The following is a 20,954-nucleotide window of genomic DNA, read 5'->3' as shown; positions in this document are numbered from 1 at the left end:
CAATTCTCTCTGATAGTTCACTGGGGATTTGTGTTTAACAACTGGAAGGGTAATGAGAAAACTAAAAACAAAAATAAAACACAGACATAAAGAACTGTTGCTTCATGAGGACCCAGGGCTGATCTGTAAGCCTTTGGTCTTATGGACTGAATTCAAGAGTCCCATGAGAACTGAGTCCACCAACTCCTAACTGAATTTGCTGGCAACAAGAATTTCATCGCTCAGGAAGAGATTGATGAGGTGGTTTCAGTAAGAATGGCTTCCATAGGCTCCTATGTTTGAATGCTTGGTCACCAGGGAGGGACACTACTTGAGAAGGATTAGGAACTGTTTCCTTGTTGGAGGAAGTGTATCAATGGGGGTGAGCTTTAAGGTTTCAAAAGTCGAAGCCAGGTCTAGTGGCTCTCTGCTGGCTGCAGATTGGGATGTAGAACTTTCAGTACCTCCCCAGTGCCATGTCTGCTGTGTGTCACCATGCTCCCAACCATGATGACAGAGGACTACACCTCTGAAACTCTAAGCCAGCCCCAATCAAATGCCTTCCTTTATAAGAGTTGGTGTGGTCACAGTGTCTTCACAGAAATGCAATGACGAAGACAACTGAAATATTCTCTGTTGGAGAAAGGGACTCAATCCTTATCTGATGAAAATGGAGATTAAGAGAAGTCCAATAACAAGAAGGAAATCTTCAAAATCTTCCTTCCCCTTTCCCCTAAGAGAAAACTTCAGATCTTACGCCTTCAGGCTTTTGTAGCTGACTGATAGCCATGTGGTGGAAACAAAATGTTAAGTTTAATTCCTTAACTTCAATTTCAGTACATATGATTTTCCTTTCCACCATGGTTCCCTCAGAGAACCTAGGAAACTTTGGACCAGGCTTGGGGGAAGGGAGGGCAGATAACTACTGGGAGTGGTTCAGTCTGTCACTGCTTTAGACCATGTGGTCCCTAGGCAGTCGCTTTACTAACTAAAAGCACCTCACAAGGCTGCTATGCTTTTCAATCAGGATGAAATATTTTTCACAAGTTGGTTCTGAGGGTCTTAATTTATGTCAACATGGATCAGAATCACAGATGTGTTGTGCCCAAATTCTGAACCCCAAAATCACCAAGAGGCCCATTTCGATGCAAAAACAGTCTTTTATTAAAGTTATTTAAGGAGCTAAACCATTTAGCTTGGGTCATTCACCCCGCCACCATGGAGGATGGCTGGAAAGACACCACCCACCCCAGCAACCCCGAGGCAGGGATCTTAAAGGGCAGCATAAGGGGAGTATCTAGGGGTATGAAACAGTCTCAGGATTGGTGTGCTTCCAGGTTTGGGTGACCTTCCCTGTGTTGATGGGTCAACTGGTTGTTATGGCCCATAGGCCCTCCCAGGGCAGTTGCTATGCTCTGCACATCACTATTGTGCACTGTCCATAAAGGACAGCCCTGACAGCTAACTTTTGATTGGCTCCTTGGCACAAGGAGGGCATCTGATCTCCTAGTGACCAGGACAGGAGCCGCAAGGTCACACAAGCACATGGTAGCCTGTCATGGCTGCTAAAATGGGGAGGCTGGTCACTACAGATGTCTGACCTCAGCCATCACCATGCTCAGGTGGGACAAAATGGTGCCAAGGTAACTTTTTCCTTCCCAGTGACCCCAAGTACCCTCAGAGCACCATTTGACTTTACTACCATCTTGGTTAATGCAACCATATAGAATAAACCAAAATGGTAGCACCTATAAATCTTCCTAGTGCCACTGGACATTGCCCTGATTCTACAACGGCAGTTAGTGTTATTCCTTCAGGGTATATGAATGAGAGAAATGATAAGAACAGGAAGTGCAAACTGGCTTGACAGTTTAGGGTGGAATATGCCCCTTTCCTTTGAGGTAACTAGTTTCTTGGCTGAAAGCCAGAATGTCTAGAGATTAGTGATGCCAGATGTGTTTGGCATCTAATCTGGTTTCTAAATAATGCAGGGTTACCTCTTAGAAAAGGTAAAGGCTCATTAAAAGAAAACTTTTAGTTGAAAGAGTATAATCTCTGACCTAACATTCAAGTTGGTCCAGGCCAATCATGGCCAAGGACCACTCCTAGGAAAGTGGCACACCTAAGTCATGCTAACAAATCCCTTGTATGTTAGGGACCTTGTCCAGAAGTTCATCAGACCACTCTCACATTTCCCAGTCACTTTTAACAATAATTTGTTACTAGAGACTTCAGAAGGGCTGTGTATGCTGGCTGACGTGGGAAAAACAATGCACAGTGTGTGTGTATGTGTGTGTGTGTGTGTATGTGTGTGTGTGTGTGTATGTATGTATGTATGTATGTATGTATGTATGTGTGCGTGTGTTGTGTGTGAAAGTCTTTTCTTTCAAAGATGGGCAACCACCCAAAATCAGTATTTTACAAACCTTCTTCACCTTGTGAAACTCTTGCATACATGCCTGTTTACCAGACCCCTGGATGCCAAACATTCCTGAGACTTGACTCTATTCCACCTCTTCCTTTAGCAGCATTTAGGAATTAACTAATTATGTCAGTCTGGAAGGATGAGCTTCCAGCAATGGGGTGACAGAGTCACCACACTGTGATAGGATCAAAATTAAGTGCCCTTCCCACCCTGTTGTGCTTTCCCAGCTTGGTTGGCTTGGTTGAGCACCCTTTGCAAAAGAGTTGCTGAGCTACTTTGGCCTTGTTCATGTATCTCTCTGTATGATTCTAGGAGCATTCTTCTCCAAAGTACTTCACACAATTCTTCTTTTTCATACTGTAACCAATATAAATTACAGAGTACATTGGACAGAAAATATGAAGTTAGGCATAAGAACTTATGCTTGCATTCCCAAGACCTTGGAGGCTGGGGCAAGTGGATCACTGCAAGTAATCCCAACACTAGCCTAAACTACATAGCATAGTTGGGTGAGCCTAGATTATATACTAAGATTTTGTGTCAAAAAAAGAAAAAGAAAAAAAAAAGATCAAACAGACTTTCACTCTCTAAACAATTTTGTATGTGTGTATGGTATATGTGCATGTATGTGTGTATGAGAGGATGTGGGTAGTACAGAGACCAGAAGTCAATGTTAGCTGTCTTCCTCTAACACTTTTTTTTTTGAGACAGGGTTTCTCTATGAACCTGAAGGTCATTACTTTAGCTGGATTGGCTTGCCAATGAGCTGGGGGGGAATCCTCTTGTCTCTGCCCTCCTTGCTGTCCTGTTGGGGTCATAGACATGTGCTGCCATGCCTGGATTCATGTGGATGCTGGAGATCTGAACTTCAGATTCTTATGATTTTGTGGCATTCACTTTAGCAGTGGAGCCATCTCCCCAACTTCTGCTCTTAATGTAAGAGTGCTCTAACTAGTCTCATTGATTGACTTTAAGGAGATGGTATTAATACGAAGTAAGTTACATGAATGAGATCCCTATATGTGGGAAGAATTACTTCTGACACCACTTCAATAGCATTCAAGGCTTTCTTGAGTACTTTGTATAATGAGAAACACACTAACTCTTAGGTATCTATATCTAGAGTATGGCAGAAGGAACTTAAAAATATTTTCCTTATACTGATACAAAATTTGCTTTGCTCCACTTGTAAATTGCTTCTCTAAAACTCATCAGAAAAGCACTGTAAATACTTCATATATAAATACTTCAAAGTATATAGAGAATTATCATATCTTCGTATTTTAAATTTTATTTTTATTATTGTATGTGCATGACATGTTTGTAGGAAGGAGTTTGTGAGTGCCACCCTGGGTAGAGGTCAGGGGACAACTGTTGAATTCATTCTCTTCTTCTACCTTTATGTGAGTTCTTGGGGTCAAACTCATATCATCAGATTTGTGCAACAAATACTGCCCTGGCTGAGCCATCTTACTAGACCCTTATAGAATTATTTATAGGGATCCCTACTGTTGGCATTCTGGCATAAAGCTACAATACCTACTCCAATGCCATGTCATTCTAACACAATCTTCGAACAATTACATACTTAATAATTGCTTGGTAATACAGGATTATTATGGCACTGAAGGAACAATTAAACTTTTAAAATTTATATAAAATAAAAGAGAATGAAAATAAAATCAACATTTCCATCTCCATAAAGAAGATGTAGGACACAGTCCTTTATGTCAATTAGTCACAGTATTCATGAGATGCAGGTGGGCCACTGGACCCTAACTGAGTGTCCAGCCACTCCTCCTAACTCCATGTGGGCCGGGGAGAAAGTATCTGGGAGGGGGGCTAGGGTATACAGGCTGGGGAGGATGAACTAACATGGATCCATTTACATGGCTATTCGGGAGCCCACAGCCATGCTGGATACAGACCTTCCGGTGTAGCTGTTCTAGATCCACCAACACTCACCTTTAACTTCTCGCTCACTCTGTAAGTAAGCCCAATCAATTCAACATTGCCCAGGGTGAACTCTGGTGGAATTGTACTTTGGTTTGTCTTGGGGACTCTCAGAGGAGGGATCAGATTGTGTTCATATCTCCGCCCCTCCCCCATGCCCAGGAGGAGGAATTTTATTCTTATTCTAGAAGTACTTTGCTTAAAGGTAGTCCTGCCTCTGGCAGGATCTAGATCCTGATAGCTTTGGTTTGTTATCTTGTATCTTTTTTAAGTTAAGGAAGAGCAACCATTTCTAACAGAAGGTAGAGTTCAGGTCAAGGTTATTGAAATTGAACTATTAAAAGAAATTATAACATAGGAAACACTAATATCTGACAAACAGAAATGGAGAATTTTTTAAAGATTTATTTTTAACTATGTATATAGGAGTGTCTGTGTGTGGGTTAGGTGCATATGTGCACAGATGGCCTCTGGAGGCCAGAGTTGATGTAGACCCCTGGAGCTGGAGTTACAGGCTACTGTGAGCCATGCCATGTGGGTGCTGGGAACCAAGTTCAGATCTGCAAGGGCATCTGTGCACTTTGCCTCTGAGCCAACTCTCACCAGCTTCTTGAATGAAGAACGTCCAGTGACTTACTGCCTTTACAAAAACTAAATGATATTACTTCAAAATTAACAACATAATAATTTAGCTAACTCTTGTTGCAGTGTAAACATGGTGAAGTTTAAACAGTATTATGGCATGTTAAAAGGGCTGCTTGGCAGGGTGTTTGCAGTGCTTACCTAGGATTTCATCTCTACCACCAGTGGTACTTCAGCATGATCTAAGAACACTCACTCTGAATGACTAAATGCCACTGTCATGCTCTAAACACTTCAGGCAGCGGAACACCCATGCTTTCTGAGTTCCTTAAAGATGGCATCTAATTTTACCTACAACAGAACTAAAACTGGCAAGAACCATACATATAAACACAAGCTGCCTGAAAATGAACCCAATATATTACACTGAGCTGCAACTGGAAACTCCTGTTTAAAACGATTTCAGTTTTCCAATTAAACCAAGCTTGCAAATACCCAAGTATTTTCAACAAGCAATCTACTTCCTTTGTATCCCTGAAAAAAAGGTAAGAAAGGAGAATTCATTCTGCATTCTTTGTTTTTGGCAACTAGGCAGTAGTAGCAAAATATCTTCTAGGAGCTAAAAGACAAAACATCCACTCAACCTTGTACCCCAGGAAATCTTTAAGGAGACTTTCAGAGACATGAGTCTCATTACTCACAGCTAGGCTGGCCTGAAGCCTCATAATCCTTGTACCCTTGCTTTCATTATCTTCTTCATTTGTATTCAAAGAACAAGTAAAAACCCAGAATGAACAATTATAAATTTATAATCACTCATGTATTATGAACGTTATAATATAATGTTACATTATCTTGGCTTGAAGTATAGCTTATTGATAAAATGAGGTTACCTTATCTTAAATTTTCCCCAGTGTTCTCCTTAAATCAAAAGGCAAGAAGACGAAAGTATTCTATTCTCAACTAAGCTATTAGGATACAGCACTTTTGGAGGAACTGGTTTAAATGTCTTGCTTCAAAAGGAGATGTAAGTTGTTTCCAGGCTCTGGTTATTATGAATAAAGATGCTATGACCATAGCTGAGCAAGTGTCCTTGTGGTAGGATAGCGTATCCTTTGGTATAAGCCCAAGACTAGTATAGCTGGGTTTTAAGGGCAGATAGAATTCCATTTTCTGAGAAACCACCATATTGATTTCCAAAGTGGCTGTACAAGTTTGCACTCCCTTCAGCAACGGAGGTGTGTGTTCCCTTGCTCCATATCCTTGCCAGCATGAGCTGTCACTTGTGTTTTTGATCTTAGCTATCTGACAGGTGTAAGATGGAATCTCAGAGTTGTTTTGATTTGCATTTCCCTGATAGCTAAGGACGTTGAACACTTCTTTAAGTGTTTCTCAGTCATTGAGGTTCTTCTGTTGAGAATTCTATTAAGATCTGTACCCCATTTTAAAACTGGAATATTTAGTTTTTGTTGTCTAATTTCTTGAGTTCCTCATACATTTTGGAAAATATTCGTCTGTCAGATGTGGGGTTGGTGAAGATCTTTTCTCATTTTGTAGGCTGCTGTTTTGTCTATTGACAATGTCCTTTGCCTTACAGAAGGTTTTTAGTTTCATGAGGTCCCATTTATTAATTGTCATAATAACCAGAACCCCGAAACAACCTAGATGTCGGATTGAAGCATGGATAAGGAAAATGTGGTACATTTACACAATGGAGTATATTATCCAGCTATTAAAAACAATGATATCATAAAATCTGCAGGCAAAAGATGGAACTACAAAAACCATCCTGAGTGAGGTAACCCAGACCCAGAAAGGCAAACATGGTATGAACTCACTCATGAGTGAATATTAGCTATAAAGGATAACCATGCTACAATTCACAGAACTAGAGAGTCAAAATAACAAGCAGGACTCAAGGGAAGATGCTCAGATCTCCCTGGAAAAGGGAAACAGAAAAGATTTCGTGGGTGGACTGGGGGTGGGTGAGGAGGGGAACATGAGGGATCATGGGGGGGAATAACTGAAAAAGATGATGCAAAGGGGGAGCATTTCAGGGTAAGATAGAACCCTGGTTCAAGGGAATGTCCCAAGAATCTATATGGATGACTGTAGCGAAGACTCCTAGCAGTAAGAGTTGCTTGGGCGTCTCCAGTGACCAGACAAGCCGTCCAGTGGAGGGATTGGGACACCAGTTCAGTCACATAACCTTCAGCCTATAGTCTGTCCTGTCTGTGGGATCTGCTGGGCTAAGGGTGACACAGAGATTGTGGGAGTGGTCAACCAACTGGCCCAGCCTGAGACCCATACCATGAGAATGAGCCCACTTTTGACACTGCCTGCAGTGCCAGGGCCCAGAGGCTGGATGGTTCAGTGATGTAACCCATAGGAGCTCACAGAGACTGAACCATCAATCAGAAAGCCTGTATGTGACTGACCTAGGCCCTCTGCATAGACCTGACAATTGTGTAGCAGCTTAGTCTTCTGGTGCAACTTCTAACAGTGGGAGGTGGGGCTATCTCTTTTACAGGCTTTTGGGACTCTACTCCTCATACTGGGTTGCCTGGCCCAGCCTTAATACAAGGGAAGTGCTTAATCTTACTGCAACTTGATATGCCATGTTTTGTTAATAACCATGGGAGGCTTTCCCTTTCTGAATAGAAACTAAGGACTAGTGGACTGGGAGCAGAGCAGCAGGGAGATAAGGGAGGAACTGGGAGGAGAGGAGGGAGGGGAAACTGCCATCAGGATAAAAAATAAATTAGGAGGGGGGTAATCAAAAGGTGTTGGAATAGAGACAACTCATTGGGTAAAGGTGCTTGATTGGAAACCTGAGGATGTGGACCTAAGTTTGATCTCTTCAACTCACATAGTAGAAGGAGGGAAGTGACCCTCAAAGTTGTCTCAAATCTCCACATGCACAACATGCTATATCCCACCAAATAAATACATGGAATAAAAATGTTGCCGGGCAGTGGTGGCGCACGCCTTTAATCCCAGCACTCGGGAGGCAGAGGTAGGCGGATCTCTGTGAGTTCGAGGCTGGGCTGGACCGACAGCCTCGAAAACAATACAGAGAAACCCTGTCTCGTAAAAACCAAAAAAAATAAAAAAAATAAAAAATAAAAATGTTTTAGATGTCATTGATAAATTACAGAACAAGTACTTACTCTCACATTCAACTTTGGGCTCTTCTAATTCATTTGACCTGGTAACTACATTAATGTCATCTGGTGCTGGAGAAGTTTCCCAAGTATCTGATGTACTTGTTACATCACCAATGGTTGTTGCTAGTAAGTCTGGGCTATTTAGCATATCGACATTCAGAGGCAAGCTGTAAAAGTAAGAGAAAATGTACTTAATTCAGTAAATTTATCATTAAAATACAAACAAAAAACAATGTTGGAAAAATTTAATTGACACGTTTTATTGAAATGGCTTTATTCACTTTTCAAAATCTTTGGATATACTTTTTCCAGGCAAGATGTAGCAAAAGGGAATGCATGGTAGAACGGGGGACTACCTTAGGCAACAGGATGAGACTGAGAGCCTGGTAACTGGAGATCTGTGAGCAAACACCCAGGTTACTAATGAGGATACCCTTGGTTGTGTCCTTTGCACATCAATCTAACGGAAGACAGACATCTGGAATGTGAGCAGCACCAGACTATGGACTGGGTCCGAGAATGAATAAAGAAAGGGGGAAGGAGGTTGGAGAGATGGTTTAGCAGGTAAAGCATTTAAGGGCATGAGTTTGGAGCCCCAGAATCCAAGCAAGGATAGATGCAATAGGCAAAAATCTGTATCCCAATGCACCTACAGGGGATGCAAAATAGAGACAGAAGCATCTCAAAGGATAGCTAGCCTAGTGTGCAATAATGGACCAGAGACTCTATCCAATAGGATGGGATGTGAGGATCAGCACCTGAAGCTATTCTTTGACCATACTCACATACAAATGTGCACACAGATTTAAAAAAATAATAAAAAGGGAAGCTGAGCACTGGCAGTCACCTTTATGTTTCTTAGTCAGCACCATGGACCAAGCTGCCCCTGCCATTGTGCTTTCCCAAGAAGATGAACTGCATTTCTTTTTTAGTTTTGTTTTCTTTTTAAATTTAAGTTAGAAACAATCTTATTTTACATATCAATCCCAGTTCTCTCTCCCTCCCATCCTTCCCCCCCAACTCCCCATCTCATCCCTCTTCTGCTCCCCAGGGAGGGTGAGGCCTTCCATGGGGGATCATCAAGGACTGTGTTTCTTTGAACTGGGAGTTCAAATAAACCTTTCCGCTTAATTTGCTTCTGTCACAAAAAGGGGAAAGCAGCTGATACAAGATCAAAAGCTGAGTGCCAGAGGAGCAGGCAGGGTCTCAGAGCTGAGCAGAGGCATGAACGCTAATAATGATGGCATTTGCTGGAAAATCACCCTTACGGCCTGGGAAAGAACTACTCAAAGGCATGAGAGGGAAGTCATGGTACTCACAGTTTCTCCTAAGACCGTAAAAAAACGTAATTCATAGAGCACTGAGTATTTCAGGAGCATACTGTCTTTGAGGCGGAGGGCACTAACACACAGAAGCACTATATGTGACAGGCCCACCTAAAAAGTCATAGAAATGAGATCTGAAAGGCTCAAACTACGTAAACCACATTTGAAAACAAATCTCAGAAGACTTCAAAGACAACCAAACTATGTAGTAAGCAACAAAGTAAGGCTGAGTCAGACTACTCAAAGGGGGCCAGCCATGCAGAGAAGCATCAGAAAGGAAACTCTCTGAGCATAAACAAACTAGACAGTTAAAAAAAAAACTGTCCAGTGCATACGCATCTTTGAGTATGTGCAGACATGTTTCAAACTGGGAGTAGTAGGCATAGGTGTGTCTCATTCTCGTGGGAGAACAGGTGATGCTGGGTGTCAGTTTTCATTTTCTACCTTGTTTGTAACAGGGTCTCTGATTGTTTGCTACTGTAAATGCCAGGCTAGCCAGCTCAAGGGTGTCCATTGTGAATTCTTCTGTCTGTGGGAGTGCTGGGATAACAGAATATATGCTACTGTGTCCAGTTTTAAGTAGATTCTGAACTCAGGTTCTCATACTTGTGAGGCAAGTACTTTACCTACTGAACTATTTATTTTTGTTTTTCAAGTGTTTGCCTACATATATGTACATGTACCATATATATGTCTGGTGTCCACGGAGGACAAAACAGGGAGTCAGATCCCCAGGAACTAGAGTCACAGACAGGGTTTTTATGTGTAGTGCTGGGAACCAAAACTGGGTCCTCTGCTTTTAACTACTGGACCACTCTACAGAGCCCTTACATTAGTTTTCAAAATGAGTTCCATGAACATTAAGGAGTGGCAAGGAAAAGATAGATGGCATTGTGGTCTCCCTGTGATAACTTCTATGAGTCTTTAGTTTGATTTGGCAGGTAGATTTAGCTCACAGAATTTTATGTTTAAGCCACTTTGAAACCACCAAAATAAAAGCATCACAGGACCATTCTATTCCTAAACACAGCAATGATCTATAGATGTCTTTTCCAATGATCCAACTGTTAACTGCCCTTAACGAAATACGAATCAACATCACCCACGGGGATCATTTTTAAGAAGGAAAACGAAGTAAAAGCAAAACAAAAAAACAAAAACTGGTGGCGATGAGAAGTGAAACAAATAATAGATGCCTGGAATTTATTGAAGCTGGAACATTAGCTTATTGGGACTCATATACTCCAACATATGCTTTTTGATATTTTCAACACAAATCTTTAAAAATGGATATGAATATCTTGGATGAAAGGATATAAAAACCAGAGGAAGTTCATCTCATACGATTTTAGCATGAACACATGACCAAAAATATTTTAAAGTACATACAAAATTACAACAAACGTAAGGAACAAAAGGGGAGAAACATACACAATTTTTGAAAGAAAAAAACAGGTAAACAGCAAATATTGGACCACTGACTACAAAGCCTACACAATTCTAAAATCTAGCTGAGTATGGTGGCTCACATCTTTAGTCCCAGCAATCAGGAGGCAGAGGCAGGCAGAGAGATCTTTGTGTGAACTAGACAGGGCCACAAAGTGAGATTTCCATCTCAGAAACGCTACTAAACAATTTAAAATCTAATCTCATGGTAGGGGCTACTTAGGGGAAATTTGTCATTCCACAGAACTTCTCTTCGCTTCTCCCTCTCAGCTGCTGGCCTCACACTCACTGATCTTTCTGCCTCAGCCTCCTGCGTGCTAGCTCTCAGGTAAGATCACTGGTGCCTCACCTTTTCACCACTTAGGATACCCACTGAAACACACAAGAGCTAGTGGATCCACTCACCCACCTTTTATCACATGCTCTTTTAAATGTTGTGTCTAACAGACCTTTGTACAGCCTGCCGTATCATACCTATTTTTTAGCTACATTAAACGTAGGTCTGTTATTCATTTGGAACTAATTTTTTTACATTGTTTAAAGGACAGTCTAATTTCACTATGTGTGTGGGCCTTCCAGCCCCTATTTCAGTCTATGTGGAAGTCTAATTGAGTCAACACCATGAATTCCATAAAAAGTAAAGTTAATGTGAAAGTGCTGACACACCACCTACAATCCCAGTACTCAGGAGGCAAAGCTGGGTGATCATAGTGAGGGGCCAGCTTGGGTTCCAAGCATAGGGAGACTCTGTCAAGAGACTGTAGGAGACAACAAGCAGCAGCCTGATGGTGCACACCTGTAATCCTAGTCCTTGAGATGGAGACTGGAGAACTGAAGTCAGTTAGGTTGAATGTCCCTCCACAATTAAACAATAGCAAACATAACTAAATGAACAGAAGTTATTAAAGAAAAAGACAGACCAGTTTCTTAATATGAAAATAAAAATTTGTGTTAGAAAAAAACCCAACCAATGTAAAATAATGAAATGAACTGAAAATATATTTGTAAATTGTAACATATACAAAAAACCAGCCACTTAAAAACAGAGAAGAAAAAGGCTATCAGGCTGGTTTTTAAAAAGGGGGTGAGACTATAAATAAGAACAGGCAGTTTAGAGAAGAAAAGCAAGTGGTTCATGAAGGAAACAAATATTAACCACACTGGAGACTTTCACCCTGAATCTTCATTGTGGTGTTAATTTCATGGCTGATTGAATGTCAAAGTTCCCCAAGGCCTTTTTTGGGGTGGAACTCAAGGCTGAGCTACACCTCCAAGTGAAATAGCTGTTCTCTATTGTACATCTAGTGCAGCTCAATAAAACTGTAAAGAAAACAAAAACATCACTTCTTAATGTGCACAGCAGCAAAACCTCAACATTTGATAATGCTCAGTGAGGTCTGTAAGGGGCCAGACTCTACTGCTCAGATATAGAATCCAATGAAGGTGATTCCTACACTATTTTATTGTCTGCTGCAAGACAATTATTTGTCCAATGTGGGCAGAGAAGCCAAAAAGTGGGACACCCTTGATCTACACTAATTAAAATGTTTTTACTATCAAATCAATTGTCTACACACAGAAAAATTCAGACCTGACAGAAGTATATGTGAAACACAGTGCTTGCTTATTCTTGGCCTATAAAAGGAGTACTGGGCAGAAACTGGGTGGGGCAATTCGGGAATTAACATAATATGGAAATCCTGAGACTGTTGAGAGCTAGATTCTCACCAAAAAAGAAGGGAAGTGGGAAGAAGAAATCCCGGAAAGCTAAGAACCACAAATACTGGCTTTAGATTTATCAGCATGAATTTGTGACTCTAACAGCAACATCTTGAGGTGTCCACTGCAGTAATGAATAGACTTACTTGGTCAGATTGTAGCTCTAAATACTACACCAAAATTGGTGTCTTAAAGAATGGCTGATGTCACAGTTAAGTGCAGAAGCCCTGGTAAGCACTAAAAAGAGTCTATAGGACAGATACATATGGTATAGGTGCAGTTTGATAGGAACAGTTTGCCAAAATGTTAACAGTCATGGACTAACAAATAGGTTGAATAAAGGAATTAATGAAGTCATGTGTAAGTAGAAAACTCTTACCGCAGAATATCAATTTACCAGTTTAGAAGCTACTTGGTCAATCATGATTTGCTACCATCACAAATGATACCTAATTTTTTACCACCAGATTACATTAAAACACTTATCTTTTAAAGTTATACTTTTAATTTATTTATTGTGCATGCCGTGGAGCAGGTGTGGAGGTCTGAGAACAACTTGTATGGGAGTCAGTTCTCTTCTTCCACCATTTGGATCTTGGGGATTAAACTTAGGTTGTTGGGCTCGGCAGCATATGACTTTACCTGCATGATCTTGCTGGTCTGGGTTGCATTTTTGAGGGAGAGAGAATAATACAATGCATGTGGTAAATTTATTATAAATACAGGTAACTTGAGAACATAAAACTTGATAGATATATGGTCTGGAGAGATGGCTCAGTGGTTAAGAGCACTTGAAGCTCTTGCAGAGGATTTGGGTTCAATTCCCAACACATGCATGGTGGCTTATGATCATCACTAACTCCAGCTCTAGGGGCTCTGACCCTCTCTACTGATTCTTTAGGTACCGGGCATGCACATGGTGTACATATATATATGCATACATGTAAACAGAACATAGTCTTAAAAAGAATGTCAAATGTATTAAAAAACCTTGATATATATTACTTTTAACCATTATAATCAAGTAACCAAACAACAGTAATGGGACAAACTGATATCAAGTATTCCCTAGTCTGATGAATTATAAACATATTATAGATCTTGTCAATAATGTATAACTTAGGTTGAACCATGAGGAAACAATCAGGTTAATCTAAATTGTCTGTGAAAGAAACACACTATTTAAGAACACAACTGTTAGACAGTCATGGTTAAGGAACGGATGATTAATAGACCCAAGAAACACAAGAAACTACTAAATATAATCTGCCATGGAACAAAGATATAGATACAAATGAAAGCACTGGGAAAAACAAGAAATCAGAATGTGGAAGTGACTATTAATTAACAGTAGTTTTTCTTTTTTATCATAGTTTTTATGACTTACCTTAAGCTATGTGTATGTACATCTGTGTATGGATACATGCACATGAGTGTAGGATGGGAATCTCTGAACTAGAGACACAGGAAATTGTGACTCACCTAATCTGGGTGCTTGGAACCAAGCTCATTTTCTCTGCAAAACTGGTACTGACTATTAACTGCTGAGACATTTCTCTAGCTCCTTGATTTTGAGTCTATGTAGTAACTGTCTCAGATACAAAAAAGATTACTATTTTTCTCCTAAAACATACCCACTGAAGAATCTGCAGGTTAAAGCTCATAATATCTGCAAATTACTGCCAACGAATTCAGGGAGGGAAATCCACTTTGCCCCTAAACAAGGAAATCTTTTAAAGGAGCAGTCGGCATGTCATTCTCCTGCTTAAAACTTACTATAGGCTCCCAAGGAAGAAGACTCTCCCCTGCACATCAATCAGATGCAGGATTCCTTACTTAGCTCCTTTAAACCCTTCTATACCATTGTCTTCCTTGATTAAGTTCTTCTGACCAGTTTTCATCCTATCCTTCATCACTTTTTTTTTTCATTTCAGAGGCCTCTGAACTTTTGCCTGCAATACTATTTTCTATGGCTCAATCCCTACCTCAATTGAGCCATCTCTTCTTATTCCACCTCTCATCCTGTAGTCACTCACTCACAGAGACATTACCTTGTTTGCAAAGCTCCACCTTCTACTTAAAAATCACTGCATCTTTGTCTACTTGTATATTAGCAGTCCTCTTCGAGAGTGTGTCACTGTGGTAGGAACTGTCATGTCACTGTTCTAATTTTAGAATCTAGGCTAGTACACATACAAAAAAAAAGTACTTAAAAAGTGTGTGTGTGTGTCTTTAAAGAGAGTGAGGGATGGAGGGGAGAGGGGAAGAAAGGCAGAGGAGTATCCCTTGTTTCTACTGCTGAGCTGTAATTCTCCTCTCTGCCTCCCATCTCATAATGAAGTACTGAGATTACAAATGGATGCTAGCACTTGTGGCTTTTTATGAGGGCTCTAGGAACAGAACCCAGGCTGTCAGGCTTGTGTGCTGGCACCTTTATGATGAAGTCATCTCTTCCCTCTTGTACTTTTTACTGGCCACATGTAACACAGATGTAGCATCTTATCCTCCTGTCTTTCCTCGGCCACCTTGCTAAAGCAGAACTTTTTAACTTCTTTATTGATTCTTTGGGAGTTTCACTTCATGCACTCCAATTCTGATCACGTCTTGGCTCCCTCCCCCATATCCTTCCCTTACCCCTACAGCAGAATTTCTACTGTATTCCTTTCTACTTTTCACTCTGGGGCCAACCAAGACGGGCACGTGCACAAGCTATCTAGGCTCTCAGACTATCTACATTAGAACTCTCTAAGCTGTCTTTTGGTATATATGTATTATGCACTTTAATTCTTCACCCACCTAAATATCTTACAGCACTCTCAGAATTAAATATTTATTTATGCTGTACCTATAGAACATTGCCAGGCCCAGAAGCATCACCACCATTTAGACTTTACTCAATTATGAGTCATCATTCCTCAGTTATATACACTGTATTTTGCTACTTTTAAAATTTCTTTTGCTAGAGAAACAAAGTTGTAACAAGTTATATCTGTCTGCAATGACTTCAGAACCTTCCTAATTTCAAGCTTTCACTTTTCTAAGGCTTTGCTTTCCAATGGCATGTTTCTATCAGGCATTTGGAAAGCTGCCTGTCCCCAGGTTGTCAATTTCTTGAAATAAAGGGCAACAGTTTGAGATTATTTCACATTCATTAATTCAAATATGTTCAAAGTTCCTGTTCTCATGATAAGTAAATGTTTTGTTTAATGGAACTGACAATTTACTGAATACAGATAGCAAAGCCATAATCATACTGTATAAAGTGAGGAGAAAAAAAAGGGGGGGAAGGGACTACAGAATATCAAGATTAAGGGTACATATAATTATTTCAGAGTAGTCAGAATAGTCCAATGATAAGAAACTTGAAACTGACATGGGTTATTAAAATAGAGGTCTCAGTGCTTGGTGTGGGTTACCTCCCTACTGAGTTATTAGTCCGGGAGGTCCTAGAGACCCCCCCCAAACAATATAGGATTTTGCTACTGCTCTTGATCATTGTGGTGGTTTGAAAGGAAATGGCCACTAAAAGGAGTGGCACTACTAGTAAGTGTGGCCTTGCTGAAGTAAGTATGTCACTGTTGGGGTGGGTTTTGAAGTCTACTATGCTCAAGCTACACAGTGTCACAATTTACTTCCTTTGCCTGCAGATCAAGACATAGAAACCTCAGTTCCTTCTCCAGTAACATATCTGCCTGCATGCCACCATGTCCTGCCATGATGATAATGTAATAAATTTCTGAAACTGTAAGCCATCCCAATTAAATGTTTTCCTTTATAAGAGTTGCTGTGGTCATGGTGTCCCTTCACAGCAATAGAAACCCTTGAGACAGTCATTCAGCAGAAGTAGATGGGAAGATCGCATTGCTGAAGACACCACACACTTAAGTTGCGGAGTTCTGAGAAATTGGGCTGGCACTGATCTGTGGTTGTCTCTCTGCTGGCTCGCTTGTGTAGTGCCAGAGGTGTTATGTAAGCCACTAAGGGAGAAAAGTCACCGACAGTTTTACCAGTGGTAGGCACTGATGGGGGATGTCCTTCTGTATGCTATGAATATATGTTTCTCTTATTGGTTGATGAATAAAGCTGTTTGGCCAATGGACAGGCAAGATGTGGCCAGGCAAGAAGTACAGGTAGACCTACCAGACTAGGAAAGGCTGGGAAGAACTCAGAGTCTCAAGGGAGACTTCATGTAGCTGCTGAGAAAAGCAAGAAGCTCAGGCACCACTGGTAAGCCAAGACCATGTGGAGATATACAGATTAATATAAATAGGTTAATAATTAAGAGAGAGCTAGCCAATAAGAAGCCTGAGCCATTGGCCAAACAGTTTATAATTAACATGAGCCTGTGTGTTTATTTGGGACTAAACAGCTGCGGGACTGGGAGGGATAGAAACTTCTATCTACAAGGCCCTACATGCTACAATACTGAGCCACTAGGTATGCCTACTGGTGTAACAGTGGTATGAATGTTTTGGGAGTAACCCACCTTTCTGATTCATTGTGGAGATTGGTTCACACAAGGATTCCATGATTGCTACTACAAACTTTGTCAGAAGCCCATATTGAGGTGTCACAGATCCACAGAAGAACCTACTTACCGTTAGTTTGCTAAATGGACATATTGTCAAACTGCCTTCTAAATATTTGTGTTTAAGTATATCCATAGATTACTGCTGCTTTTAACCTAGGTCAGCACAGCTGATTTTTGTAGTGGGTGGAGGTTAAAATAGAGATTTATAATTTACCAAAATGCTAAGATTAAGTGAGTGTATGGCCCTAGACAGAACATCTTTATGAATTCCCCATCCCACACAAGGCTCAGGCAACACTGTGGAGAAGCCAGCAGAAAGAACCAGAGGATGGAGAAGACTGCTGTAAAATGCTGTTTTATAGACACCAATCAGCTGTTCAACTCATAACTCATAGGAGCTGTGGTTACTCATCAATATTCCTTCATGAACAGGAGGAGAGGGCATAGGCCTTCTAGCTGTGGAGCTATTGGTAATGAGTGACTGCTGGGAGGAGTAGTCAATGTTCTTCAAGGGTGTAGATTTAGGTAAATTTTCTCGTCATTCAATAAATAACCCCACACATCCACATAAGCAAAACTAATTAAACATAGTAGGTTACTATTATTTTCAAAAAGAAGTACATGCGGAGAAGAGGGGTAAGAAAATTTAAAAGAATAAAAATTATATTTTAAAAAACCCTGAAATGTTGGAATGAATTATATGCACTTTGAGGTCAAAATGGCATCTAGCAATGGAGTACAAACAGGAAGTGATAGGGGATGAGTCACTGGAAGCAAGTGAGCAAGCTGAAGACTGGCAGAAAATCACAAGTGGGAGAAATGTTTGTTAATGTGAGGAAAATACTAGAAGGTTATAGTAGAGGGTAGTAGGATCTAAGTTATGGCTGCCATGGCCACTGAAGAGAAAAATCAAAGAAAAACAATGGCTGAAGACCAGGTGATAGGACAGTACCAACATAAAACTGAAACAGGTGGCAGCAGTAGAGATGTCATCAAGTGTCGGATTCTGGACGCATTTTGTTGAACTCACAGTTGAACTTCCTAGCTGACGAGTATGAGACAAAGAGGAGCAAAGGGAATGATTAGGGTGCATGGAATCTGCAGGACCCTCTGCCCTTCAAAACCTCCAGCCAGGAACTAAGGCACTCTGGAAATAAGAAAGTAAGAACTGTGATTTATCAAGTTAGGAAAATCTGTAGATATGGGAAAACTAAGGAGGTCAAAAGACCAACTGCTTCATTTGGAACTATTAAATCTGGGATACCACAGCATCACAGTATCCCCCGTCAAATCCACAGCTTCAATACAATCATGTGCAAACACCATACAAGCCCAAACTGAGGGGCATTCTGATTCAACATGATTTAATGCAACATGGAACTTTGCTTGAGACCCTGAAGAGCAAAGACTGGCAAAACCTGTCCAGCTTAGATAGCAGCAAACTTAATTTTAGGGATTTTCTGTGATGTGTGCACACATGTGTGTGTAGAAGTCAATGGATAACCTCAACTAGCTGGTGATGGGCACTAGGAATCTTGTCTCTACTTCTCCGCATTGGGATTACAAGTGAAAACCATTACACTGGAATTTTAAAAACATGGCTCAAGCTCTATTATAGAGCTATAGTCCTGAAAACAGCTTGGTATTGGCACAAAAATAGGCAGGTAGACCAATGGAACCGAATCGAAAGCCCTAATTTTAACCCACACACCTATGAGCACTTGATTTTTGACAAAGAAGCTAAAACTGTACAATGGAAAAAAGAAAGCATCTTCAACAAATGGTGCTGGCATAACTGGGTACTGGTATGCAGAAGACTGCAGATAGATCCAGGTTTATCGCCTTGTACAAAACTTAAGTCCAAATGGATCAAAGATCTCAACATAAATCTAGCCACACTGAAACTTTTAGAAGAGAAAGTGGGAGATACTCTTTAACGAGTTGGTACAGGAGACCACTTCCTAAACATAACACCAGTGGCACAGGCACTGAGATCGACAATTAACAAATGGGACCTTCTGAAACTAAAAAGCTTCTGTAAGGCAAAGGACACAGTCAAAAAGACAAAAAGGCAGGCCACAGAATGGGAAAAGATATTCACTAACCCTACATCTGACAGAGGGCTAATCTCCAAAATTTACAAAGAACTCAAGAAACAAGTCTCCAAAACACCAAAGGATCCACTTGAAAGGTAGGATACAGAGCTAAATAGAGAATTCTCAGTAGAGGAGGCTAAAATGGCCAAGAGACACTTAAGAAAGTGCTCAACATCCTTAGCCATCAGGGAAATGCAAATCAAAACAACTCTGAGGTACCATCTTACTCCTGTCAGAATGGCTAGAATCAAAAACACCGAAGACAATTTATGCTGGAGAGGATGTGGAGAGAGAGGAACACTCCTCCACTGCTGGTGGGAGTGCCGACTCATACAGCCTCTTTGGAAATCAGTATGGAGATTCCTCAGGAAAATGGGAATTAATCTACCACTAGACCCAGCAATTCCACTCTTAGGCATTTATCCAAATGAGGCAGGTTCATACAACAAGGGCATCTGCTCCACTATGTTCATAGCAGCATTGTTTGTAATAGCCAGAATCTGGATGCAACCTAGATGCCCCTCAACTGAAGAGTGGATAGAGAAAATGTGGTACATTTACACAATGAAGTATTACTCAGCAGAAAAAAAACAATGGAATCTTGAAATTCGCAGGGAAATGGATAGCACTGGAAGAAACCATCCTGAGTGAGGTAACCCAGTCGCAAAAAGACAAACATGGTATGTACTCACTCATATATGGATTTTAGACATGGATCAGGATAGTGCCAGTCTACACTTCCACAGATAGAGAGTCTGGGAAACAGGAAAGAACCTAAAAGATATGCATATATGCATAGTACCCAAGAGAAGAGGATGGAGACAAGATCCTCTGAATGGATGGGGAACACGGCGAGGGGTGGAGGGGAGTGGGACCTGGGAAGAAGAGAGGGGGTGAAGAGGGAGTTGGTCATGGGGGAACAGGAAGTTGAGGGGGTGGGGGTAGAATAGAGGGAAGAGGGAATCATAGGTTCGAAGACAGATCAGGCACCAGAGTGACCTCGAGTGATCTAAAGGGATAACACCAATTGGCAAGCTAAGCAATAGTGGAGGGACCACCTCAAATGCCCATCCCTGATAATGAACTTGATCTCTATAACCATCCGGGAGCCTTCATCCTGTGACTGATGGAAGCAGAGGCAAACACACAATTAATCACTGAACTGAACCCAAGGAACCCAGTGACAGAGAGAGAGGAGTGATGAGCAAATTGGCAAAGAATGGGCTGGCAAAACCAGCAGAGACAGCTGATCTGAACAGGGGAGAGCTCTTGGACCCCAGACCGACAGTGGGGAGGCCAGCATGGGACTGATCTGGACCCCCCAAATGTGAGTGTCAGTGAGAAGGCCTGGGCAACCTATGGGGCCCTGAGCTGTGGATCAGTGTCTATCCCTGGTATACAAACTGTCTTCGTGTGCCTATAGCACAAAGAGAGATGCTCTCTCAGCCTGGACTCTTAGGGGAGTGCCTGGACCCTACCAAGATTAAATGACAGACTCTAGATATCCCCTATGGGGAAGGATTTGGCAATAGGGTGGGAGGGAGAGGGGGAAGGGGAGTGTGGGAGGAGGGGAGGGAGAGGGAACTGGGATTGACATGTAAAACAAGCTATTTAAAATTTAAAAAAAAAAAACATGGCTTCTTAGCAGGGTGGTGGTGGTGCACACCTTTAATCCCAGCACTCAGGAGGCAGAGGCATGGGGTTCTTGGGTCAGCCTGGTCTACAAAGCTA

General features: G+C 41.2%; 1 protein-coding gene across 5 annotated transcripts in view; it reads right to left on the bottom strand.

The window, feature by feature from the left end:
* The window catches only part of Epb41l5 (erythrocyte membrane protein band 4.1 like 5), a 113,427-nt gene that overhangs the window by 32,858 nt on the left and 59,615 nt on the right, over nt 1-20,954 (bottom strand). For all 5 annotated transcript variants that reach the window (XM_005070295.4, XM_021227232.2, XM_013113543.3 and 2 more), the window contains one exon: nt 8,110-8,273. In XM_005070295.4, coding sequence (XP_005070352.1) covers nt 8,110-8,273 — 164 coding nt within the window. The remainder of the gene's footprint in view (nt 1-8,109; nt 8,274-20,954) is intronic.

This window comes from Mesocricetus auratus, unplaced genomic scaffold (genome assembly GCF_017639785.1).
Source record: "Mesocricetus auratus isolate SY011 unplaced genomic scaffold, BCM_Maur_2.0 Super-Scaffold_100676, whole genome shotgun sequence".
Lineage (NCBI taxonomy): Eukaryota > Metazoa > Chordata > Mammalia > Rodentia > Cricetidae > Mesocricetus > Mesocricetus auratus.
This window is presented reverse-complemented; position numbering and strand designations above follow the sequence as displayed.